The 25,644-nt window shown below is 41.6% G+C and overlaps 1 protein-coding gene across 1 annotated transcript in view; it reads left to right on the top strand.

Annotated features, from left to right (window-relative positions):
• Nucleotides 1–25,644, top strand: part of col7a1l (collagen type VII alpha 1-like) — a 120,593-nt gene that overhangs the window by 45,356 nt on the left and 49,593 nt on the right. The window contains exons 29-53 of the mRNA XM_056275913.1: nucleotides 1,620–1,700; nucleotides 1,803–1,829; nucleotides 2,283–2,327; nucleotides 2,569–2,643; nucleotides 2,836–2,931; nucleotides 3,268–3,294; nucleotides 6,521–6,574; nucleotides 6,871–6,942; nucleotides 7,083–7,142; nucleotides 8,188–8,223; nucleotides 8,399–8,443; nucleotides 8,635–8,670; nucleotides 9,108–9,152; nucleotides 18,311–18,382; nucleotides 18,496–18,528; nucleotides 19,239–19,310; nucleotides 19,450–19,509; nucleotides 19,619–19,654; nucleotides 21,123–21,203; nucleotides 21,656–21,691; nucleotides 22,616–22,660; nucleotides 22,772–22,843; nucleotides 23,095–23,130; nucleotides 23,443–23,472; nucleotides 23,685–23,720. Of these exons, the coding sequence (XP_056131888.1) occupies nucleotides 1,620–1,700; nucleotides 1,803–1,829; nucleotides 2,283–2,327; nucleotides 2,569–2,643; nucleotides 2,836–2,931; nucleotides 3,268–3,294; nucleotides 6,521–6,574; nucleotides 6,871–6,942; nucleotides 7,083–7,142; nucleotides 8,188–8,223; nucleotides 8,399–8,443; nucleotides 8,635–8,670; nucleotides 9,108–9,152; nucleotides 18,311–18,382; nucleotides 18,496–18,528; nucleotides 19,239–19,310; nucleotides 19,450–19,509; nucleotides 19,619–19,654; nucleotides 21,123–21,203; nucleotides 21,656–21,691; nucleotides 22,616–22,660; nucleotides 22,772–22,843; nucleotides 23,095–23,130; nucleotides 23,443–23,472; nucleotides 23,685–23,720 (1,308 nt within the window). The remainder of the gene's footprint in view (nucleotides 1–1,619; nucleotides 1,701–1,802; nucleotides 1,830–2,282; nucleotides 2,328–2,568; nucleotides 2,644–2,835; nucleotides 2,932–3,267; nucleotides 3,295–6,520; nucleotides 6,575–6,870; nucleotides 6,943–7,082; nucleotides 7,143–8,187; nucleotides 8,224–8,398; nucleotides 8,444–8,634; nucleotides 8,671–9,107; nucleotides 9,153–18,310; nucleotides 18,383–18,495; nucleotides 18,529–19,238; nucleotides 19,311–19,449; nucleotides 19,510–19,618; nucleotides 19,655–21,122; nucleotides 21,204–21,655; nucleotides 21,692–22,615; nucleotides 22,661–22,771; nucleotides 22,844–23,094; nucleotides 23,131–23,442; nucleotides 23,473–23,684; nucleotides 23,721–25,644) is intronic.

Genomic DNA, 25,644 nt, shown 5'->3' with positions numbered 1-25,644 from the left:
AACAACATGCACACAAACAGACATTGTTGGATTTTAATCTTTGTGAGGACCCCTCATTGACTACATTCATTTCCTAGCACTTAACCCTAACCTTAACCATCAGAACTACACTACCGTTCAAAAGTTTGGGATCACCCAAACAATTTCATGTTTTCCATGAAAAGTCACACTTATTCACCACCATATGCTGTGAAATGAATAGAAAATAGAGTCAAGACATTGACAAGGTTAGAAATAATGATTTTTATTTGAAATAAGATTTTTTTTACATCAAACTTTGCTTTCGTTAAAGAATCCTCCATTTGCAGCAATTACAGCATTGCAGACCTTTGGCATTCTAGCTGTTAATTTGTTGAGGTAATCTGGAGAAATTGCACCCCACGCTTCCAGAAGCAGCTCCCACAAGTTGGATTGGTTGGATGGGCACTTCTTTGAGCAGATTGAGTTTCTGGAGCATCACATTTGTGGGGTCAATTAAACGCTCAAAATGGCCAGAAAAAGAGAACTTTCATCTGAAACTCGACAGTCTATTCTTGTTCTTAGAAATGAAGGCTATTCCATGCGAGAAATTGCTAAGAAATTGAAGATTTCCTACACCGGTGTGTACTACTCCCTTCAGAGGACAGCACAAACAGGCTCTAACAGGTACTATTTAATGAAGATGCCAGTTGGGGACCTGTGAGGCGTCTGTTTCTCAAACTAGAGACTCTAATGTACTTATCTTCTTGCTCAGTTGTGCAACGCGGCCTCCCACTTCTTTTTCTACTCTGGTTAGAGCCTGTTTGTGCTGTCCTCTGAAGGGAGTAGTACACACCGGTGTAGGAAATCTTCAATTTCTTAGCAATTTCTCGCATGGAATAGCCTTCATTTCTAAGAACAAGAATAGACTGTCGAGTTTCAGATGAAAGTTCTCTTTTTCTGGCCATTTTGAGCGTTTAATTGACCCCACAAATGTGATGCTCCAGAAACTCAATCTGCTCAAAGAAGTGCCCATCCAACCAATCCAACTTGTGGGAGCTGCTTCTGGAAGCGTGGGGTGCAATTTCTCCAGATTACCTCAACAAATTAACAGCTAGAATGCCAAAGGTCTGCAATGCTGTAATTGCTGCAAATGGAGGATTCTTTGACGAAAGCAAAGTTTGATGTAAAAAAAATCTTATTTCAAATACAAATCATTATTTCTAACCTTGTCAATGTCTTGACTCTATTTTCTATTCATTTCACAACATATGGTGGTGAATAAGTGTGACTTTTCATGGAAAACACAAAATTGTTTGGGTGATCCCAAACTTTTGAACGGTAGTGTACATGTTTAACCTTAACCGTTACCCTGACCTTAACCTGATTCTAACTCTAACCCTAAACTCAAATCCCAACCCTAAAATAGACAAATAGACCCTTATAGAAGTGAGGACTCACTTCAAACTCACTCTTATGGTTAAGAACTCAAGATTGGTCCTCACAAAGATAGAGGTTTCACAGACACACACAAACCACAGACCTGTATTCTCTATTCATTCGATCTCAGATGCTGCCGGTATGTTCTGTGCCATCCTGGCTTGTTTATCTGTTGTTATTTTGATTACCAACACAGATCATGAGTTCTCTCAATTTTATAGGGACTTCCTGGAACCGATGGTATTCCTGGGCTGCCTGGACGACCAGGAAGAACCGGACCACCAGGCTCTGGAGGCCAACGGGTAACTGAATAGCAAAAACAAATGTTAACAGCTTCAACTGAACCGGTTAAAGTTTTATTTTATTTTGTTCCGGGTGCTGAACTAATAATGATATTTTTTCAGGGTCCTCCAGGTGTTTCAGGTGAAATGGTAAGTTGAGGGCTATAAAGATATTGGTGCAAGAGAATCATCAAATTGCATAAAAGATTAAATTGCATAAAATAACAGGGACCTGTCAAAGGAGGCGTCATAGGAAAGCAATCTATAATAAAGGAAATGATCATGTCCTTTGTTCCAGTCTACATTTGCTATATTCTGCCCTTCAAAAGTAATGCACAGGTGAATTTTTATGTTAACATCAAACATGAATGATGTTCTCTTTTCATGGCCTCCACATATTTATAATTGTAATATAACAAATATTTAGAACCAAAAACCTGATGTGTGGTTCAGTCTCTGCATCAAACATGCATGTGTCCTTTAAGCCAGGCACCAGATCATCACTTGCTTACTCATTTCAAATTGTTTTGGATAAGAGAAAACTAAATGCCTCAATTATAAATTGTGATATAATCAATTTCAATATCACTTTTCTAATGGAAGGGCCCCCCTGGACTCACTGGTCCAAAAGGCCAGAGAGGAGAGAGGGTAAGTTTTACCATACATCATTAATTGCCATTCATAGCTGATACATTATAAGGAATTGTTTGATTTTTGTTTGGCTAGTGTTTTTGAATCCACAGACTTAGCCTCACTAGAGTTATTTTCCTTTTAGATAAAGGATTATATGGCTGAAGAAGAGATTTCAATGCTTTTTTTGTTTTGTTTTGTTTTGTATGCCATATTTAGTCTTAACCTATAAACCTTAACTCTGGTCTTTTCCAAACAGGGAGAGCCTGGATATGTTATAGGAAGCATGGAAGCAGGATTCGTCCCTGGACGAAAGGGAGAACCAGGCTCCTCTGTAAGTTCATAAAGAAGGTATTTTAGAAGCCTTTTGCAACCTTAGATTTCTTTTAGAAGTTGATTTTAGTATTATTCTTAGTCATAGTATTAATAGTCGAATAGTAGCAGTTACCAAGCTGTCTGTGAAAACTTTTGTCTTTTTCAAAAAAAAATCTCTCCTTCTTCCTCTTCCTCCTCCTCCATGTTACAGGGTCCCCAAGGACCTCCTGGTGTTCCAGGGGTTTCTGGAGCTCCAGGCCTGCCTGGCCAGCTAGGACCACCCGGATCGCCAGGATTATCTATCAAGGTAACATTGCTATAATTAAGATTGAGTTAAATTATAGAAGTACAATAGATAGTACTCAGTAAGCCTTGTTTTCTTCAATAGACTGACAAACACTATAAAATCAAAGTGACACAAAAACTGGAATATATGTAGTTTATTTCGTTTGTTCTTCAAACCATATTGTTTTATATCGTTTTGTAGTACCAGAAATAGTTTATGATATCCATTTTTTATAGTGTAGATATACCTTATTGTATCTTATCTTATTATACCTAATGAATGAAAAATAATGCATATTTAAGTATTTTTGACAGCACTAAGTATAAAGTGACAGAGCTGGTGTTCTGTACTTTCCAGGGAGAATCAGGGGAACCAGGGGCAAAAGTAAGTATCAAAGTGGTTTTATATTCCTTTGCAAATGTCTTAAAGGTTATGGTGTCTTAGGGAACATGAAAAATGAAAAATTCCAGCTATAAAACCTCACAGATGAACATCACATAACATAGCTAAAACTTGGTCTTTCCTGTCCCTGGCCGTACAGAAACTCTAATAAATGCATTTATTTCATCCAGACTTGATAACTGTAATGTTCTGTTTTCAGGTCTGCCACATAATAGGACTAAAAGTCTTCAAATGTTTCAAAATGCTGCAACTAGAATATTAACTAAAACGAAAATTGACCATATTACACCAATTCTTGCCTCCCTTTATTGGCTGCCTATCCTTGTTAGATCAGACTTCAAGGTGCTTCTGCTGACTTATAAAATCTTAAATGGGCTTGCCCCAGCTTACCTGTCTAATCTCTTTAAACTGTATATTCTACCTCGAGCTCTCCGCTTTCAAAATAGATTGATAGCCAAAAGAAATAGTATAAAAGCAATTTCAAATGAGAACAGCGCAAACGATAGTATAAATCTCCAGGAGGGTAAGACTGTGACCAAGGGAAAACAGGATGCATCACAAACAGGCTTCTAAGTAAGTCGTCGGGCAGTCAAAACACAGAGAGAGTTGTGAGCTATGGTCATCAGACAGTCCATAAAGGAAGAAAATTTGTGCCACATCAGACCGTATGCAAAAAAAATATATTATTATTAAAAAATATAACATGTAACTATATATTTTAATCCAAAATTTTCATCTAAGTAATAACATTTATAAATATAAAACTTTTCAAAAACAAATAGGCCTATAACCAGAAATTGTTTACTGTACACTGTACTTTTGGCGCCCCTGCTGATGTGGCGCCTGTGTGCATTGCACCCTCTGCACACCCCTTGTTGCGTCCCTGGCTAAGACCTACAGTTATAAATACATTGAGACTGAGACCCTCCCAAAAGAGGATAGTTGTGACAAAGCTCAGAAGCAAGTCAAACTACCAAAAAATAAAATGACTAGTTGAAAGCTAATGAGAAGAGATGGGTTTTCAGTTTAGATTTTAGAGTCTACAGAATCAAATTCTGATGTGGGCTGAGAGACTATTCCAAAGAAAGAGGGTGTGGTAAGAGAAGGCTCTGCAGCCTGCAGACTTCTTTTTAACTCTAGGGACAGGAGAGGAGGCCTGCACTTTGAGAATGGAGGGCGCGAGATGATAAAAAAGGCTGTATAAGATCTGACAAATATGAAGGGGCAAACTCATATAGTATTTTATAGGTTAAAAGTAGTATTTTGGGCATCCGGGTAGCGTAGCAGTTTATTCCGTTGCCTACCAACATGGGGTTCACTGGTTTGAATCCCCATGTTATCTCCGGCTTGGTTGAGTGTCCCTACAGACACAATTGGCCGTGTCTGCAGGTGGGAAGCCGGATGTGGATATGTGTCCTGGTCGCTGTACTAGCGCCTCCTCTGGTCAGTCGGGGCGCCTGTTCGGGGGGGAAGGGGAACTGGGGGGAATAGCGTGATCCTCCTACGTGCTATGTCTCCCTGGTGAAACTCCTCTCTGTCAGGTGAAAAGAAGTGGCTGGTGACTCCACATGTATTGGAGGAGGCATGTGATAGTCTGCAGCCCTCCCTGGATCGGCAGAGGGGGTGGAGCAGTGACCAGGATGGCTCGCAAGAGTGGGGTAATTGGCTGGATACAATTGGGAAGAAAAATAAGGGGAGAAAAAAGTAGCACTTTAAAGTCAGATCTAATATGAACAGGGAGCCAGGGAAGGGAGGCCAGAATCGATGTGATATGGTCAAACTTTTTTGTTTTGGTTAATATTCTAGCAGCAGCATTTTGAACCAGCTGAAGTTTTTTAGTCCTAGTGCATGGCAGGCTGGAAAACGGACATTGAGGGACATCTAATCCGGGTGAAACAAAAGCATGGGTCAGGATGTCAGCATCATCCATGGACAGAAAAGACCGAATTTTGGCAATGTTTTGTAAGTGGAAAAAAAGGTCTTGGTCATTTCTCTAATGTGAAATTCTAAAGATAGGGTTTGATCAAAATTTTAACCCAAGATTTTTAGCTGTGGAACGTTTGAAGGTCACACAGTTGTCAAGAGATACTGTTTCTTGGTAATAAAGGTGACTGTCTTGCAGGGCTGATAACTAGCATATCGGGGGGGGGGGTTTCAGAATTAAGTAGTAAGAAGTTAGATGGCATCCAATTTTTCCACTGCAGACAAGCATGCCTCTAGATTTCTGATATGAGAAAGATTGTCTGGCTTGATGCATGCATACAGCTGTGTATCATCAGCATAGCAGTGGAAATTTATTCCATAGCACCATATAATATGGACAAGAGGAGAGCTGTAGAGGAAGAATAGCAAAGACTAAGAACTGAGCCCTGGGGTATACCATATTTCACTGTAGAGAAATCTGATGTAAGGTTACCATGGAAGACACATTGTGTTCTATCAGATGAGTAAGACTTGAGCAAGACAGAGCTAAACCTGAAACACCTAGGTGATTCTCAAGATGGTCCAAAAGTATACCAGGATCAGTGGCGTCAAAAGTTGCTGTAACATCAAGCAACAGTATCACTGACGTTATTGGAATGCATAGCAAGCAAAAGGTTGTTCACTACTTTTGTGAGTGCAGTTTCAGTGGAATGACAGGCTCTAAAAACATTGAAATGGTTCAAAGAGATTGTTGTTAGAAAGACAGGCCGAAAGTTGATCAGCTACAACGCTCTCCAAAAATTTTGGAAATGAATGGTAGGTTGGAGATTGACTTATAGTTATTAAGAGCCCCCAGGTCAAGATTTGGTTTCTTTAAGACAGGTTTAACTATTGCAGTGTTAAAAGTAGGAACACTGCCAGAGGTAAGAGATGAATTTATAATATTTAGTATCAGGGGACCCAGGAACCGCCCAAGTTCTTTGAAAAGTTTAGCAGGGAGGGGGTCAAGAAGGCACATTGTAGGCTTGGCTGCCAATGACAGCTTGGACAATATTTCCAGTATGACAGTCTCACACTATACTCTTTTAGGCAGTTGTAAAAAAGAGAGGAAGACACAGTAGGGAGACTCCAAAACCTCTGGCACGATTGAGATTTGGTGCAAACCACAAGTTTTCAGAAGTGAGGGATTTGATCACAAAACCTTTTGAGCTCCGTGTGTGTTTTTCAATGGGGGAAACATGCTGATTTTTCCCTTTTTCATTTGATAATATGATTATTTTGAAAGGGTTTCCGTGGGAAACAGGGGCTGAAAGGAGACAAAGGAGACCAAGGAAAAGATGTAAGTGCACAGATTGTTTCAGCATTGTTTGCTTTTCCTGTGATAGTCAAAACCCAGCAACACACACACACTAGAAATCATTCAGTGTCGGTTAGGTTTTGTCTCTTAGATAACTGGTAGACCAGCTTTTCCCATATGTTAAAAGCAACATGTACAGTATTTATAAATTAGAACTGCTATATCGCTCCTTTGTCTCTCTCTCTCTCTCTCTCTCTCTCTCTCTCTCTCTCTGTTCTCACTTTACACACTGTCAAACACACACACACACACACACACATAAACACACCATAACCTAGGGTATTGCAGGGTTACCTGGTCCCATTGGCATTGATGGAAATCCAGGCTTACCAGGCCAGAAGGGAGAGAAGGTGGGATTGTGTTTTATTCACCAAGAAACATTTGTGACCTTTCCTTGTCACACTAACAATATGCAAATTAATGAGCAAACTACATTAGCAAAAACTAAAAAAAGTTAACTACATACATGAAATTTACACCTTTTCCATAGGGTGAAGAAGGAATCGGTATACAAGGTATTCAAGGTCCCCGTGGTGATCCAGGAGAGAAGGTACATCTCAAACTTAAAAGAAAATAGAATGGAAATCATTCCACAACAGGGTATTCATCATTTTTTTCTTATGTTGATTAAGAGCTTACCAGTGTTGTAGTCGAATCACTAAACCTCGAGTCCGAGTTGAGTCGAGTCTCCAGTGTTCGAGTCTGAGTCAAGTCCGCATTACCTCAGTCCGAGTCCTACTCATCAAGGTTGAGTCTGAGTTGAGTTCCAAGATGGGCTCCAGTGCTCCACTCTGGCACTGTAAAAAAGCTGACATACAAATAAAAAAGGTCTTCTATTACTACTACTACTACTTTCAGCTGCTCCCATTAGGGGTCGCCACAGCGGATCATCCGTTTCATTTCTTCCTGTCTTTTGCATCTTCCTCTGTCACACCAGCCACCTGCACCTCCTTCCTCTTTTCCTCTACCCTGGCAGCTCCATATTCAGTATCCTTCTCCCAATGTACCCAGCATCTCTCCTCCACACATGTCCAAACCATCTCAATCTTGCCTCTCTTACTTTGTCTCCAAACCGTCCAACTTGAGCTGTCCCTCTAATATAATCATTCCTAATCCTGTCCTTCTTCGTCACTCCCAATGAAATGAAAATCTTAGCATCTGATAAAATAAAAAAGGTCTACATTAAACAAAAATGACACAGCTGTCACCATTTCAAAGGGAGTTTATTTACTTTGTGACACAATAGCCAAACAAATGCACTCACAAACATGTGCACACACACCTGTTGTAGTCGAGTCACTAAACCTCGAGTTCGAGTCATGAGTCCCCAGTGTTCAAGTCCAAGTCATTAGTGTTCAAGTCCAAGTCAAGTCAGGATTCGAGCCCGACTCGAGTACTACAACACTGGAGCTTACAAACAGTGATATTAATGGAGAATAATGAATGTCCATGGCCATGTTAAGTCTTTTCCTCTTAATGATATCAGAAAAGTTTATTTTTATTTTAGACAGTTAGACTTTTACTTTTAAAAATGTTTTATAGGGTTGTAAATCATAATTGTTTCATTTTTATTTTCTGTAACTTTTGTTTTGCAGGGGAACATGGGCTTACCAGGACCAATCGGTCCAAAGGTACTGAACATAACCACATTACCTCAATAAACAGTAAAGGCTTTAGGAAAATTCCCGAACATACGACAACATTGCGATTAACTGTCTTTTGAGAATGACCTTAAATGTTCTTTGCTTACTGAAATATGTGATAACTATTAATAAAATTACATTTTTATGCTATTCAATTTTATAGGGTGAGACTGGAGATCAGGGCCTCCAAGGAGTTATCGGACCTCGGGTACGAATTCGATCATTATCTCCAGTTCAATAGCCTGCAGTGAGAGCCTGCATATTTTAGCCTCACTCAAATGCAACTGATTTGACGTTACGCATGTGATCTGAATCTAATAAGCCAAAAGCCAAAAGTGGTGGTGCATAAAGTGTCTATGATGAAAGGATTCAGATCCCCAGTTTTATCCTAACCTGCAGGGAAAAAAGGGAATGAAAGGGGAGCAGGGCGATAAGGTGAGTTCATCCCAAACACTCTCTTCTCTTTCTATTGCTTTCTCTCCGCTAATAATATCATTTTTTTAATCATGACAATGAGGTGAGAAAACTAATTTATCCAGCTGAAAGTCAATCAAGTAGGTGTTTTAATGTGTTTGGCTATGCACCCGAATAGAAACCCACGGTGGGTTGGCAAATGTGTATGTGTACGTGTTCATGTGTGTTAAGCCTCTAATGAGCACTGCTGGTTTAAGCTGTGGTGTGCTGTCAAAGTGTAGTATCTACTTTTGAAGACAAATGGAAGAAATCTTTGCTGCTTTAAAGAGTGCGCTTCACATTAACCATGCTGTTGGATAAAGACCTAGATGTAGCTCTTGAGCATACCCCCTTTTAACAACTGGAATAGTACATGACTGTGGTTTCAAGGCTGAAATGTCAAACTCTTTGTTTCTTAGGGTGAGCGAGGAGAGATTGGACCAGTAGGGCCCCAAGGACCCACAGTAAGTTTCTTTTCACCATCATTTAAGTCACTGTTGTTCAGATTTGGACTGGATCTTGAGTATAGCCTGGGTTGAGCATTAATGTTAGTCAACCCACTCACTATGCCATGAGAATGGCAGCCAAACAGACGTTATGTCCGTGACAGAGACTGAAAAAGACAAAAGGCGACCAAGTTTTCAGTTGGTTCATATTGGTTTGGTATTCAAATTTAAATATTTGCTACTGCAAACTATTCAAATCACCTCTTTTAAGATTCTGATACAGTTTTTCATATATTATCTGCTTTTAGGGTTTGATGGTAAATTCCTCCATTGACATTAACAAGCTCACGTATTATATTGAATTTCCTGAGTTTTTCAAATCAACTCTCCAAAGCTCAAATGTTATCTGTTCAAAAACTTCAATGAACTCTTCTCATAAGTCCACAACAGCCAACCCTCTTTTCCCACCTGTACCACTCTCATATCTGTGGATTCTCCCTTGACCTCCTTCTGACATTAAAAGTGTGCTTTCTATTTTGACCAGTAGAAAGTATATATGTGGTCTGTGGTGGTAATACTATACCAGACTACTCATTTGTCTAAACAGAGGATTCAGAGACAAAGTTCTTCTCAGTACTATCACACTTTATTAATGCTTGCAAGCATGGCACGCATAAAACAATTACTCCCCTGAGAGCACCCCTCCCTTATAGTAAGCAGGTGCACTCCCGTGAGGGGTGACTGTAGGGCAGTTGTTCTTCTCCTCCTAATGTCAGTCTCCAGCTATACATTGAGTGCAGGTGCAGTTGCACAGGTGTGAGTGAATGCTTCCTGTTATCTCTTGACCCTCACACGTCTCTTGTCTTACGATAACAGCTGACCCAGTTCCTTTTTTATCCAATTCTGCAACCATTTTCTGAGAAGTTGCCTTTCTCTTTGTACTTTACACTGAGCTTGAACTCCCACTTTCAGCTGTTGTGTGCTTACTCCCCTAATGCCGAGGTGTTGCTATCTGAAAAAGTAGAGTCCATCCTGTTAACTTGGTCACATTAGGTCAAGGCAATGTTGTATTTTTCCATGACATGGTTCATGTTCTTTGATACACCATGTGGTGCAATCTGGAAACATCGTCAGTAAAAAACCCGGGATCATCAGGTGTCCTAACATCAGACACCCTCGCCTGAGCAACCCAGCCGGGGGTGATCAAGCCCCAACTTGTGTACAGGTAGCCACACGTCACCCCTCTTCACCCAGAGCCAATGGGAAGCATTTTCCGCAGCTGTTCCTAGTGGCTCTTCTTCTTTGCAGCCCACAAATCCCCAAGAGTCCCAGGACTTGGTGTAGAGACTGGCCTGGAAAGCCCCTGCAGCCCACTTCAACTGGATCTGCATACCTAATTCTCTTCCTTTCTTGCGCCTCCTCCATCCGATCTTCCCAGGGGACAGTTAGCTCTAGCAAAACCATTAGCTTGGTTGCCATGGACATCAGGACCATGTTTGGCCTGAGTGTTGTAGCTGTGATGGTGTCCGGGAACCTCAGTTGTCTCCTTAGGTCGAGCTGGAACTGCCAGTCCCTTGCTGTTGCGAGCAGCCCACCATGGGCCTTTGGCTGGGGCTGGGGCTTCTCCCCTGCTCGAACAATGCTCGAGGCAATGGTGCGTTTTGTTGGGTATTCCTGCTTGCTGTAGCTGATCCCAGTGCAGATGGTTTCTGCTACTGCCCACAGAACTTGGTCATGGAGCCAATGATACCACCAGTCTCCCAAGGCCTTTGGACAGCAGCTCAGGATGAGCTCCAAGGGTCCCCTTTGCTGGCAGAGTTGGCAAGCAGGTGAGTCCACCAGGCCCTGGCTGACCAGGTTGAAAGGGCTCGGGAAGACATCATACACCGACTGGTCCAAAAACTTCAATCGGTGTGATTCCGCCTTCCAGAGTTCTACCCAGAAGATCTTTCAGTTGGCTGTATGCTCCCACTCAGTCAAGGCTCCCTGCTTGCACATACCAACCATTCTGCTGTAGCAAGCTTTCACTATGCGTATCTCCCCCCTGGATCAGTTTTCGCCTCTCCTTTCCTCGGGCTTTACCATAGCAAGGTCTTGAGTTGCTCCCAAGCCCGGCCTGACCAGTTGCCACCAGTGCCCATCAGGATGCTGTGCTGCAACCTTGCCTCAGCCCGCTCAACTGCCTCCTGTGCATGCCACTTCCTTCCTGTTCTGACCTCGATACCCACAGAGGAGACCTTGGTGTCAGCAGAATCTCGGTAGAGCAGGACTTCTCTGGCTCAGGTGACCTTGAACTCCTCTGCCAGACTTCTGAGAGGAAGCTGTAGCTTGATGTTATGCTCATAAAGGGCAATGCTGCTTAGGCTCCGCAGCAGGCCCAGCCACCTGCGCAGAAACTGGCTGATATTCCTTTCAAAGCACTCCATGATTGTGATTGGAACTTCATACAAACCCCAATTCCAATGAAGTTGGGATGTCGTGTAAAACGTGAATAAAAACAGAATACAATGATTTGCAAATCCTTTTCCACCTATATTCAATTGAATACACTACAAAGACAAGATATTTAATGTTCAAACTGATACACTTTATTGTTTTTTTGCAAAAAATCACTCATTTTGAATTTGATGCCTGCAACACGTTCCAAAAAAGCTGGGACAGGGGCATGTTTACCACTGTGTTAAATCACCTTTCCTTTTAACAACACTCGATAAGCATTTGGAAACTGAGGACACTAATTGTTGAAGCTTTGTAGGTGGAATTCTTTCCCATTCTTGCTTGATGTACGACTTCAGTTGCTCAACAGTCCGGGGTCTCCGTTGTCGTATTTTGCACTTCATAATGCGCCACACATTTTCAATGGGCAACAGGTCTGGACTGCAGGCAGGCCAGTCTAGTACCCACACTCTTTTACTACGAAGCCATGCTGTTATAACACGTGCAGAATGTGGCTTGGCATTGTCTTGCTGAAATAAGCAGGGACGTCCCTGAAAAAGACGTCACTTGGATGGCAGCATATGTTGCTCCAAAACCTGTATGTACCTTTCAGCATTAATGGTGCCTTCACAGATGTGCAAGTTACCCATGCCATGGGCACTAACACACCCCCATACCATCACAGATGCTGGCTTTTGGACTTTGCGCTGATAACAATCTGGATGGTCCTTTTCCTGTTTAGCCCGAAGGACAGGATGTCCATGATTTGCAAAAACAATTTGAAATGTGGACTCATCAGACCCCAGCACACTTTTCTACTTTGCTTCAGTCCATCTCAGATGAGCTTGGGCCCAGAAAAGTTGGCAGCGTTTCTGGGTGTTGTTGATATATGGCTTTCGCTTTGCATGGCAGAGTTTTAACTTGCACTTGTAGATGTAGCAACGAACTGTGTTAACTGACAATGGTTTTCCGAAGTGTTCCTGAGCCCACGTGGTAATATCCTTTACAGAATGATGTTGGATTTTAATGCAGTGCTGCCTGAGGGATCAAGGGTCACGGGCATTCAATGTTGGTTTTTGGCCTTGACGCTTACATGCAGAGATTTCTCCGGATTCTCTGAATCCTTTGATGATATTATGGACTGTAGATGAGGAAATCCCTAAATTCCTTGCAGTTGGATGTTGAGAAACGTTGTTCTTAAACTGATGGACTATTTGCTCACGCACTTGTTCTCAAAGTGGTGACCCCCGCCCCATCCTTGCTTGTGAACTACTGAGCCTTTTGGGGATGCTCCTTTTATACCCAATCATGACACTCACCTGTTTCCAATTAACCTGTTCACCTGTGGAATGTTCCAAACAGGTGTTTTTTGAGCATACCTCAACTTTCCCAGTCTTTTGTTGTCCCTGTCCCAGCTTTTATGGAACGTGTTGCAGGCATTAAATTCAAAATGAGTGAATATTTGCAAAAAACTATAAAGTTTATCAGTTTGAACATTAAATATCTTGTCTTTGTAGTGTATTCAATTGAATATAGGTGGAAAAGGATTTGCAAATCATTGTATTCTGTTTTTATTCACGTTTTACACGTCCCAACTTCATTGGAATTGGGGTTTGTAGATTAGCAGTGGCCAGAGGAATCGAGGCAGGATTCCATGTTGATATATCCAGGCCTTGAATTTCCCAGGAAGCCCTGACTTGTCCACTGTAGAGAGCCAATTGTTGAGGTCATCACTGGTTGCCTGGCACACCACTGTGTCCTTCAAATTGCTGGTGAAGATCTTACCCAGGTTCTTGACTGGCTTTTCAGTCACAGATGGAATTTGGGTGCTTCCCAAAGAGAAGCTGAGCTGGTTGCTTACTTTTCCTTTCCTAAGGACCAGAGACCTTGGTTTTGTGAGCTTGGTGCTCATTCTTGCCCATGTAATGAGCCGTTCAAGTCTTTGAAGGAGCCACCTGCATCCGGGCACTGATGCAGTTGTTACCATTAGGTCATCCATGAATGCTCTGATCGGGGGTTGTCGGGTGCTAGATTTGGACCAGGGACCTCTGCACTCCACTTCAGCAGACTTCACAAGCATATTAATGGCCAGCACAAACATGCCACACTGATGTTGAAGTCCCAGAGGACACCCTCAGGGTAAGGTTGTTGTATTAGTTGAGGATGAGGTTTTGTATCTTCTCAGGGACGTGGTAACTGATCAGGGCCAATTCTATCGGCTTGTGTAGGATCGATCTGTAGGCATTAGCAAGGTCCAGCCACAGCACTTCCAGGTCTCCCCTGCTTTCTCGTGCCTCTCTGATCAGTTGGGTTACCACAGCTGTGTGTTCATGGAGTATAATGGGGCCTTTATTTGAGAAACCGGTGATGATCTATTTGAAGGGAGCTATCTAATTTCTTCTTCTTAAAAAAAAAAGCATCCATACTGGAAAACAAAAAACAGAGAAAGTCAGTTTGTTCTAGTCAATTCAAGTCTACTTTATTTGTATAGCCCAGCATTTCTCAAAGTGTGTGCCCCCCCCCCCCGGGTCACAGAGGCATGACAGGGGGGGTGCGCGTGACCGGGAGGAATGTAGTACGGAACTGCTGTTTTGATGTCGGAATCTTTTTCTTGGTGGATCAACAAAATGGGCTTTCATGAGACAGTCTGTGGGTTCACAGAATGGAGAGTTATTTGACAGGGACAAAAAGAAAGACAGGCGATGCTTCCGAGACAAACAAGACAAAGTTCTTAGCTGACAGTAATCAACCAAAAAAAACAAGTTAAGAAAATATGACCAAGCCTGTCTTGCTCTTGGGTTCACAGTGAATGTGATGGGAGATTAGGAGAGACCAGTGTGTGTTTTATGTCTGAAAACTCTGGCAGCTGATAGTATGAGACCGAACAAATTAAGAAGACACTTGGAGACTGTGACTTCTGTCTGATTGCTGAGTTTATATGGAGTGGAAGGGTCAATTGTAGGCAAAACATAAGTCGTATGCAAAAACATGTGAGTAATATGTGACGTCTAACGAGAAACAAGTGGCTCTGTTTGTCTCGGTACAAAGGTTACAGCAGAACCTTTATAAACTTGTATTTTTCCATTACAAGACATTACATCCCAGTCACGTCAATAAGCCATTCGAGTTCTTTCAGAGAAAACTTGGTGCATGCTGTCAGCAGGAACATTGCTTTGTAAAAGCTGCATCAGTGAACAACAAAGCACTAATGGCATCATACAAAGTCACCTACAGAATTGCCCAGTGCAAGAAACCACACACAATAGCAGAGGAGCTCATACTTCCCGCAGCTTTAGATGTGGTGTCAACTATGTTTGATGAGACAAGCACTGCAAAATTGAAGGCTGTCCCTCTGTCCAATGATACAGTTGCAAGACATATATGCGACATTTCAAATGACCTTGAAGAACAACTCATTGAAAAACTGAAAGACAAACGTTTCGCCTTACAAGTGGACGAGGCTACTGGCAGCAATAGACTGCTTGTTTATTGCTTATGTTCGCTTTGTCATGTCAGAGTCACTGTGTGAGGATTTGCTGTTTTGCAAGTACGTCCCAAGTAGAGCGACGGCTGATGAGCTCTTCAGGCTTCGTGACTGTTACCTGACAGAAGATGGGCTGAAACGGGAGAACTGTGCAGGCGTTTGCACGGATGGTGCACAGACCATGGCAGGGAAAACAAAAGGGATTGCAGGCACTAATCAAGAGGGTCTCGCCAAATGAACAATGGACGCACTGTGTCATACACAGAGAAGCATTAGCATCAAGACAGATTAGCCCTGACCTAAACGAGGTTTTGACCAATGTTGTTAGTGTTGTCAATTTCATCTAAACAAGACCCCTGAGAGCATGGCTGTTCTTTGCACTTTGTGAGATGGGAGCTGAACATTCAGCTGTGTTGTTTCACAGCGAGGCTAGGTGGCTCTCACGAGGTAAAGTGTTGTCGCGAGTCTTTGAGCTCAGAGAGGAAATTCGGGTGTTTCTGGAGGAGGAGTGTATGCATGACATTGCAAGCAAGTTTAGTGATGAACAATTTCTGATGAAACTGGCCTGTCTCGGCGATACATTTGGAAAGCTGAATGAATTAAATCTTCAGCTTCAAGGCAGAGACAAGCACCTTCCTCACCTGGCAGACAAGATCAGTGCATTCACTCAAAAGGTTGAGATGTGGGGCAGGCAACTTGATCAAGGAAATACTGGTTTGTTTGAGAATCTGAGTGAATTTATTGAAACCAGTGATTCTGGAGCCACCACAGTGATTTCATGTCTTAAGGAGCACATCTCTTCCCTGAGAGGATTCTTTCAAAAATACTTCCCAAACAACATTGCGCAGTATGACTTGGTGACATATCCATTCAATGCAGCAGCACCTGCTGATTTCAGCTCTGCTGAAGAGGACCAGTTCAACGAGATGACATCTGACTCCACCCTGAGGCTGAGCTTTACAGCTCAGCCACTGAGTAAATTCTGGCTTGGTGTGGAGAAGGAGTATCCACTCATAGGACAGGGGGCTGTGGGCATTCTGCTTCCCTTCGTCACATCCTATCTCTGAGATGGGCTTTTCTGCTTTTGCCTCACTTAAAACAAAGTACAGATCTAAGCTCAACATTGAGCATGACTTGAGAATGGCAGTATCAAGCCTGCAACCCCGTTTTGAAAAGATGTGCAGTGCAAAACAGGCTCATTGCAGCCACTAATGCAGTGATAAGACTTGAGCTCTCACAAATTAACTTGCTCATCATTTTTCCCAAATATCTGCATTTGTTCTTTATTTGCACAGATGTAACTTGGGTGTAATTTTTCTAGCAAAGTGGTTTTTAAATGTTATTTCATTTTTCTCAGTTTTTGAAAACACACAGAGACTGATGGAGCAGTCTAGTGGCAAATGTCACAAAAAGAGGTTTGATAACGTTGAAGTAAAACTTGAGTTTGTTATTTGTACAACAGAAATTACTGAAAGAAAAGTGAAAGGAATGTTCGTGATCTTGATGTTATTTAAATAAAGTTCAACTTGGCCTATTTTGTCACCATTTTGTTGGGGCGGGGGGGCATGAAAAATGTTCTTCCTCCAAGGGGGGCATGACAGAAAATGTTCGAGAACCACTGGTATAGCCCAATATCACAAATTACAAATTTGCCTCAAGGGGCTTGACAGCAACACAACATCCTGTCCTTAGACCCTCGCAAGATTTTTAGCTGTCATACTTTGTGAAATCACAGAATTGTCAAGCGTTACTGTTACTTGATCAAATTGGTGTCTACTATGTCTAACAGGGCCAATGACCAGCATCTCAGTTTTATCTGAATTTAAAAGCAGGACGATCATCAGCCTTTATAGGCACATACTGCTGAGTGTCATCTGTGTAGCAATGGAAATTCATTCCATGACTGTGTATAATTTGGCCAAGAGGTGAAATATAGAGAGAGAAAAGTAGAGGGCCAAGAACCGAGCCTTGAGGTACCCCATATTTAAAATCTGAACATTTCTATGTAATATTATCATAGCAGAGAGACACACTGTGTTCTTCCGAGGACTTAAGCCAAGAGAGCTAGGCCAGTCATGAAAATTACAATTTATTCTATCTAATAGTATACAGTGATTGAGAGGCTACCCATTAACACAAGTCATTTTGAGAAAGAAAACTAACAAATCTACCGCTAAGTGAACTAAACACAGAAAATGGTGTAATCAGTAGGACCAATGAAGAGGTTAGAACAGAATATAGAAGAGAAGAGAGAAAGAGAAGCCTAGGTTTTTGTAGCTCAGGGATAATTGTAATTACATATGCATATGATTGTGAGCTACGCTGTCAAACATCCATTGCTATCTTGTGGTCTTGCATGGCTGGTTGTTAATTTAAGGGGACCTATTGAATATATTGAATAATAGGATGCATGGCAACCATCTCAGTGTCTTTCTGTACATGAATTACTTTCATTTTGAAGTTCAAAGATTGAAGCAGATATGGTTCTTCAGCAATAAAAGCATGTAAATGACAGTTTAATAAGGAATGACCCGAGAACAACACTACTCAGAATGTCTTTGTGGTTTTTTGTTTTAATGACAGCTGAAAATAAAAGGGAGGCATGATAACACTGCAGAAATGTTACTTGATTTTGATGTGATCAAATGACACACAAAAAAAACCAAGCGTTAGACATAATGAAAATTAGGGAATAATAGTGTTGGAGGAGAAATCAAGAACAAATCATCTTATAAAACTTCTACATTCTGTTGGGCAGCATGGTGGCCCAGTGGTTAGCACTGTTGCCTCACCCCAGGCAGTCCCTGGTCCTTTCTGTGTGTCGTTTGCATGTTTGCCCTGTGTCCACCGGGTGCTCCAGTTTCTGCTATCATCAAAAGACATGCTTGATAAGGTTAATACTCCTGCCTACGACCCTGACCAAGGCAATGGAAAAACAACTGGAGTTGGTACTTGGGCGCTGCACTGCGGCCACCCACTGCTCCTAGATTGGGTTAAATGCAGAGAATGAATTTCGTTGTATGTATATATAATGACCTGTGATGGCCTGGTGGCCTGTCCAGGGTGTCTGCCCACCTGCCACCCAATGACTGCTGCAATAGGCTCCAGCATCCCCGCGACCCCGAGAGCAAGATAAGTGGTTTGGATAATGGCTGGATGGATGGATGACTAAACGATAACAGAAGGCAGAGGAAATATCTGTGTACGTAACTTACATTGGGCTCTTTTTGGTATTTTTATTCCTCAATTCTTTTAGGGATTAACAGGATCATTTGGACAAAAAGGAGAGGAGGGTCAAAGAGGAGCCCCTGGAGATCCCGCGAAGGGTGTAAGACACACAAAAGATTATTTTAACCACTGTATATTACATAGATATCACTCTATAGACAACAGCACTTATTGAGTCACAGCACCTAATTCATCTATTTTTCATCACAACAGATTGTTGGCCCAACTGGAAAGAAGGGTGCCAGGGTAAGTTTGTTGAATCAACCTTATCTTTTTTTCTTTTTTCTTTTTTGACTTTTAGTCAAAACAGGAATGGTTTTTGCTGAATAACACACATTCACAGCTTGGATCTGCCCAAACAACCACAGTCCTCTGCTGTTTGTTGGCCACCGAACTTATCCATTCTTGGATATTGAAGGACGAGTGCCTTGCTCAAGGGAAACTTTTTTGAGATCGTCTGTCTGGATTTTTTTCATCCAGTCAAACTCTTCAGATTTTTTTTTCTCTAACCAGTGGTCCAGCACAATCCCTTTGACTGCATTTGATCACAAACTCATTTGTGTATCAATAGATCAATTAATCAAACTTTATAGCATATTTTATACCTGAACATGCATTGCATCGCACTTTGTTATATTGAGCACTTTACATAATGGCAAAAAGAAGGTAATGATAAAAGTTGAAAAGAGAGTAAATAAATGAATGATACAAGTATATAAATACAAATATAAGTAGCTTGCATTTCTACTACCTGTACCCACTCCCCCTGGGTCTGGCTGTCAAACACAAGAGTATTTTTGCATCTTTAGGTAAGGGATTAAATTTTCCACAAAACCACTGAATAGGACCCCTTCATCTCAGTCTACAGGGAACTTTTTAAAGTGTGTGTGTGTGTGTGTGTGTGCACGTGCGTGCCTGTCCTGTCCTGTCTCGTCTCGTCTCGTCTCGTCTCTCAGGGCGATGTTGGTCCAGTGGGCCTGGCTGGGCCCCAGGGAGTAAAGGGTGCACAAGGAGACAAAGGAGAAAAGGTAAATTTAAACTATCATGCACACACACACACACATAATATCTGATTCATGAAGACTAAAACAAGGAGGACATAACACTTAGCCAAAAATCTAGTATAGTTATGTCTTAAGGGATGTTGAGATTTTGACATTTGTGCAGGGTAGTCCTGGATTTGGGATTCCAGGACAGCAGGGACCAAAAGGAGAGAACGGTGAAAGGGTGAGCCCCTTGATGAATAATGAACACCGTGCTACTTTGAACCTGTTGACTTGATCTGGAGGCTTTGGAAAATTCATGATATTTTCCCCTCTTTTTTTAATCCTCTAAGGGAAATGTTGGCTTATCTGGAAAGCCTGGACCAAAGGTAAATCATAGCAGATTATTTTGTATAACATATTCATTATCATTTATATTTAAAGCTACGACCCTAAAGAGTGTTGTTTTTGTTAAGTTCACTCATGCCTATGGTGATACTGGTAATTGCAGACATCTATTCAAATTTGAACAGACTCTTCACTGCAGCAGTGTCAGCACCTTACCCACCACCGACCAAGAGGACATGGTTGAATCTTTCGTTTAGCTTTAAATGTTGTAGTATCTGTTTGTAAAGGTCTTCTACAAGTTGGCAGTTCTGGCATTTAAACCACAACAACTTTGTTTCTTCTTCTAACTTGTCCCGACCTGTCTAATCCTTTGACGTCTGGTTGCTATATATTGTCCCTAGTACGGCAGTGATAGAAAGTATAAAAAAGGACATTTGTTTGCATGTAAATCTTCAGTTTTGACTTTAAAGCTGAAATCCATGATTTCCCCGATTTGTCTCTCCCTCTGGCAGTGAGAACTACAAACAAGGTGTAGCAGCCATTGTGGCTGGTGTGTCGTCAGCTCAGCAGCAAACATTTCCCACCCTTGTAAAAATGGCATCTTCAAAACTAACACAGTATTATAAACTACAGCAAACCATATGGGAACACTGTTCTACTGTAATACTGATTTTATAATTGGTTGATTAACTGTCCAACAGAAACATGTCCACATCGTCATCTCATTTCAATCCTTTATGCTGTTTTGAGTATTAACATGTTGGCGGCTGCGCAGGTGTCCATGCTACCCGGTCAGAAATTTCAACAGCTTTGTCTGGAGAGTTTCTCCAACCATGATAACGATGCCAATTCTGTTGCCTACCAACACGGGGATCCTAGTTCAAATCCCCGTGTTGTGTCTGGCTTGGTTGGACGTCCCTACAGACACAATTGGCCGTGTCTGCGGTGGAAAGCTGGATGTGGGTATGTGTCCTGGTCGCTGCAGTAGCGCCTCCTCTGGTCAGTCGGGGTGCCTATTCAGGGGGGAGGGGGAACGGGGGAATAGCGTGATCCGCCCATGCACTATGTCCCCCTGGTGAAACTCCTCACTGTCTGTTGAAAAGAAGCAGCTGGCGACTCCACGTGTATCGGAGGAAGCATGTGGTAGTCTGCAGCCTTCCCTGGATCGGCAGAGGAGATGGAGCAGCAACTGGGATGGCTCGGAAGAGTGGGGTAATTGGCCAAGTACAATTAGGGAGGAAAGGGGGGGGTCAAAAAACTGAAAAGATGCCAATTAGTATTATATAACCTGACTCCATGGGCTGTTAGATGAAATAACTCAGTGGAGGAAAATGCCGGATTTTGGCTTCAAAAAAAGAAAAGATGGTTATTTTTTATTTGTTTATTTATTTACTTATTTTTTGAAACAGTTCCACTACAAGTTGTCATAAAAACTACAAATCTGAGCAAGCCTTTCAATTGAAAGGATTCAGATTTCTGGTCAGACTGTTAATAACCTTATTTGTCCAGGGGCACGATGGCTCTAAGGGGGAGAAAGGGAGTGTCGGCCTCCCTGGAAATCCTGGAGCACCAGGACTAAGAGGTAAAGATGTAAGTAAATCCTAAGTGGTCGTTACTGCAATGATTCAAGGTGACTGTGGTGAATAGAATAGAGTAGAATAGAATAGAATTTTCAATTCAAAGTGGATGGCACAGCATATTTAAAATATCAGTGTAATACACTTTAAAATAATTCAACGCAGATTACATAAGTGATCATGATTCAGTGGAGAAGCACAACTATGGCATATACAAATAAATAAATACAGGGATACCAAGGGAGCCACGAAAAATGTCAAAGCACCGGTTTTGCTTCAAGGTGAGTTTCATCACTGTTATTGCTCTGAACTTGAAATACATATATACTGTACATATAACTCTGTGAAGGCATCAGGGAGCAATTTGGTCAGTTTTGTTTTCAGATGTCTGTGTATGTATCCATGAATAAAAACTCAATATTACACAGTGTTGGTGACTAAAACTACCCTCGTGCCTGTATGTAGGGTGAATCTGGAGCGAAAGGAGACCAGGGAGTTCGGGTATGTTTTGTTTTGTTTTTTTCCAGCATATTATACAATAAACCATGGTCTTACCCTGCATTCGATTATAACTCAGAGGTCGGAAATTCCTAGTTCCCACTAGGAAAAATCAAATAAAACGGCACGTGAGCTCGGAGTTCCTAGTCGCGAACTCGGGTTGCTTTTCTCAACCCCCAGTTCACGACACGGAATTATATGATGTCACATCAACATGGCTGCCCACAGTGTCAATGGTAAAATAATATTAATCTTTATCAATCTTTACAAGATTGTATGCTTTTAAAAACACCTTTAAGTTTGATTTTCAGCATGGTATGCTTTTAGATCAATAAAGATACCCTATACAATAGTTGGTTAAACATATAAAATTAAATATTAGTTATTAGCGGTTTTAAAATGTTAACCTATTGCTAATCACAAGGTCACTAACTTGAAAATGCTCATTGGCGACGATAACGAGAAGAAAACTCTGAACCATGATGATATAAAACAGTATTTGATTCCAGCCTATTGTACACTTCTTATACCGCAAATAGATGGGCTCAGCTGGATCGGGTCTTCATGTTTGTTTGTTTGTTTGTTTTTTCTCTCTGTCTTTGCGGGCGTCATGTTTTTCTTTGCGGGCGTCCATGTTTTTTCCCGCCTGGTAGCTCAAATACGAGGTTGTCGGTAATGACGTGTTCCCAACTTCCGACCTCCCACCTCCGGGCATAAACAAATGCGGCATTAGTATCACTGTGTTTAGGACCTGACAGAGAGGCTTAAAAATGTCTGTTTAGATTTGTTGCTGATTCAGCAATCATTTGTATTACGAGAGTCTAAATTATTCATTGTTTGGAATATCATAGAAAGACAAACAAGTAATTTGGGATTGTTGAATTCTGTGGTCATTCATTCATTCATTCACAAACTTGTCTTTTATAGGGGGACCCAGGTTCTGCTGGAGAGCCTGGTGAAAGAGGAATTAGGGTAAAGTTTGGCTCTTTAGCTTTTCCAGGACTCGGGGCAATTCTACACTTTTGTATGCTTTCATTTGGCTTGAAATATGTTCTTTCAGTGTTATTTTTACTTGTTGGCTAGGGTCCTCTTGGCTTACCGGGGCGTCCTGGAGACCCAGGAGAGAAAGGCGATTCGGGGAAGATTGGCCTGACTGTAAGCTCTTGGAATAAATCATCAAGACATTAACGTAGTCAATTACAACATTAGACAAACTGAGACCTCAATTTAACAATACATTTAACTGTTTTTGATGGGATTTGGTGTCATTTACCAAGAATAAATGTTTAAGTATGGATATGGGAAAAAAAAGTTTTATAGTAAGGAAAATGTCACTGTAATTTATTCAGCTATCTCAGCTGAGGTATGATGCTTCAACATAACATGAGATTTCCTTGTTCTTTCAGGGGGCAGATGGCAAGAAAGGAGATAAAGGAGAGCCTGTGTGTTCATATTCATTATCTCCGTCATTAATGAGATGTCTTATTGTTTGTTTTGGTTGACCACCTTCCCGTTGCTTTTCGCTCATTGTACATATCTCACAACTTCACAGCCTGCTGTCCTTTTGTCTTTCCATGATATTTACTCTTAACACGTTCAGTAATTAGGTTTTGGCTTTTTATCTGTATCACCCTTCAGTGAATCTAGTCTTTTATTTTGTATTGCAATTCTGGACAGTGTTTAATACTGAGGTTTCTGTTTCTAACTGCATTTCCTTATTTTCTTGTTTCAATCCTGTGGCTGCCATCCCAAAGGGAAAGCCTGGACCTGCGGGAGGAACACAGGTAAATATAATTTTCATACATTGTTCATATATTTTTAATTTTCAACATCTTTATTTCAATTCTGTCTTCTGTGACAGAAGGAACAATTGTAAAGAAAATGTAAAAAGTCACTCTCCAACAAGGCCTTATGCTTTCAAAGTCTACTCTCATTAAATTTACATTGTATATCAAACTGTGTAACAAACTAACTTGTTTTCTTTGATTTCATTCAGTTTGCCTCAGACAACGTACTGACCAGAGTGATCAAGGTACATTTACTGAAAAACGACACATCTTATTAACAAGACTAGGTCAAAACCTAGTGTATGGCTGGACCATGTATGGTCTACTACTACTACTTTCGGCTGCTCCCGTTAGGGGTCACCACAGCAGATCATCCATTTCCATCTCTTCCTTTCCTCTGCATTTTCCTCTGTCACACCAGCCACCTGCATGTCCTCCCTCACCACATCCATAAACCTCCTCTTTGGCCTTCCTGTTCCTCTTCCCTGGCAGCTCCATATTCAGCATCCTTCTCCCAATATACCCAGCATCTCTCCTCCACACATGTCCAAGCCATCTCAATCTTGCCTCTCTTGCTTTGTCTCCAAACTATCCAACCTGAGCCGTCCCTCTAATATACTCGTTCCTAATCCTGTCCTTCTTCATCACTCCCAAAGAAAATCTTAGCATCTCAATCCATCTCAATCTTGCCTCTCTTGCTTTGTCTCCAAACCGTCCAACTTGAGCGGTCTCTCTAATATAATCATGTATGGTCAATGTTTGAAATTATAGCCAGTTTGTTACAGGGATAGTCAGTGGTAGTGTCTATAAAGGGAATTCCTCGATATTAAATGTTCATCTGAAATTTTCTGTGGTGGTCCCAGTAATTTTTGTTTTTAAAGCATAATAATGATAAATAATAAATTAAACATATATAGCGCTTTTCTAATACTGAAAGTCACTTTACAATGAACGGGGTGAAACAAGACAACAGATAAACATAACACAGACATACAGGGGTGGATGGGAAGGGGGGCTACGAGAGGGAGAAGCGGCAGCCACACACGACGCCAGCAGTACTCTCCGACTTGGACAGATACAAAAGGGAAAGAAAAATAAACCCCATAAATCACATAAATCACAGAAGAAGTTTGAAGAGGTGAGTCCCGACCAGTGACCTGAATGTGGGCAGACCGCAGCAAGTGTACTGAAGTAGTATATCACATGACATGGTTAAGCTACATTTGAGTAAAAAAAGAAAAAAATCTGTTAACTCCCCCTCCTCTTTCATCTGTTTCTATCTACAGATGTTTCTCGTTTTTCTCAGACTTGCTCTGTATTGACCGGCGAATTCACAAAGAATGGATTGCAGCCACTGATAATGCCACGAATTATGCATCACTTGCAACTGCTATCTGTCCCATCTCAAGGTCTGCGTCACAAAAGATATTGCGCAAATGATGTAACAGCGCAAACATGCCCATAAAGTTTTGCAGTCAAGTGCAATTTGCCCTTGGTTTGCATCTGATTACAATTATCCTTGTAGCAAAGTATAAATGTTGGCTTTGCGCCAAGAACATAATAGGCAGGCTCATTGTCATCCTTGATGTCATCAAGTATAACAAGAATTGCAGACCTGGCAACCTGTATCTGCGAATGATTAGGGTCTCAGTTAAATCAGAAAGTGATATTCTTCTTTGAAATAGCCGCTCACGAGCACATCTGGCATGATGATGCCTTCTCCTGGCTAAAATCACTGCTGCCATGATCACTGGGAAGTCTGGATGTCAGTTACCCCAACTCTGAAGACGCTAATAATGTTCACTCTATCTGCCAGTGGCTATTTTGCAGTGAGGCTCATTTGCATAGAATGGGGCCAATTTTGTGCCAAATGTATGCATATTACCTCTTTTATATACATGCAAATAACACCGGAGCACCAAGACACTATTTACTTGGCAGTGCAGTTAGGGGTGCATTTCACCCTTTGCGGGTGCTTTGAGAATTACGCGGTTTCTTTTTGTCTTATTTGTTGCAGGTTTAGCGGCTGCAAAAGCCGTGCAATCCTTTTGTGAATTTGCCAGTGAGTGTTTTGTCAGAATGATTGTTATTTGGGGTGCTTTCACTGCACTCTCCCTCATGACGGGCGGCGGCGGCCTCTCGGCGCTTGGCCGACCAATCATGTAACTT

Source organism: Lampris incognitus, chromosome 3 (genome assembly GCF_029633865.1).
Source record: "Lampris incognitus isolate fLamInc1 chromosome 3, fLamInc1.hap2, whole genome shotgun sequence".
NCBI lineage: Eukaryota > Metazoa > Chordata > Actinopteri > Lampriformes > Lampridae > Lampris > Lampris incognitus.
The sequence above is the reverse complement of the archived record's forward strand: the minus strand, read 5'-3'. Positions and strand labels throughout refer to the sequence as shown.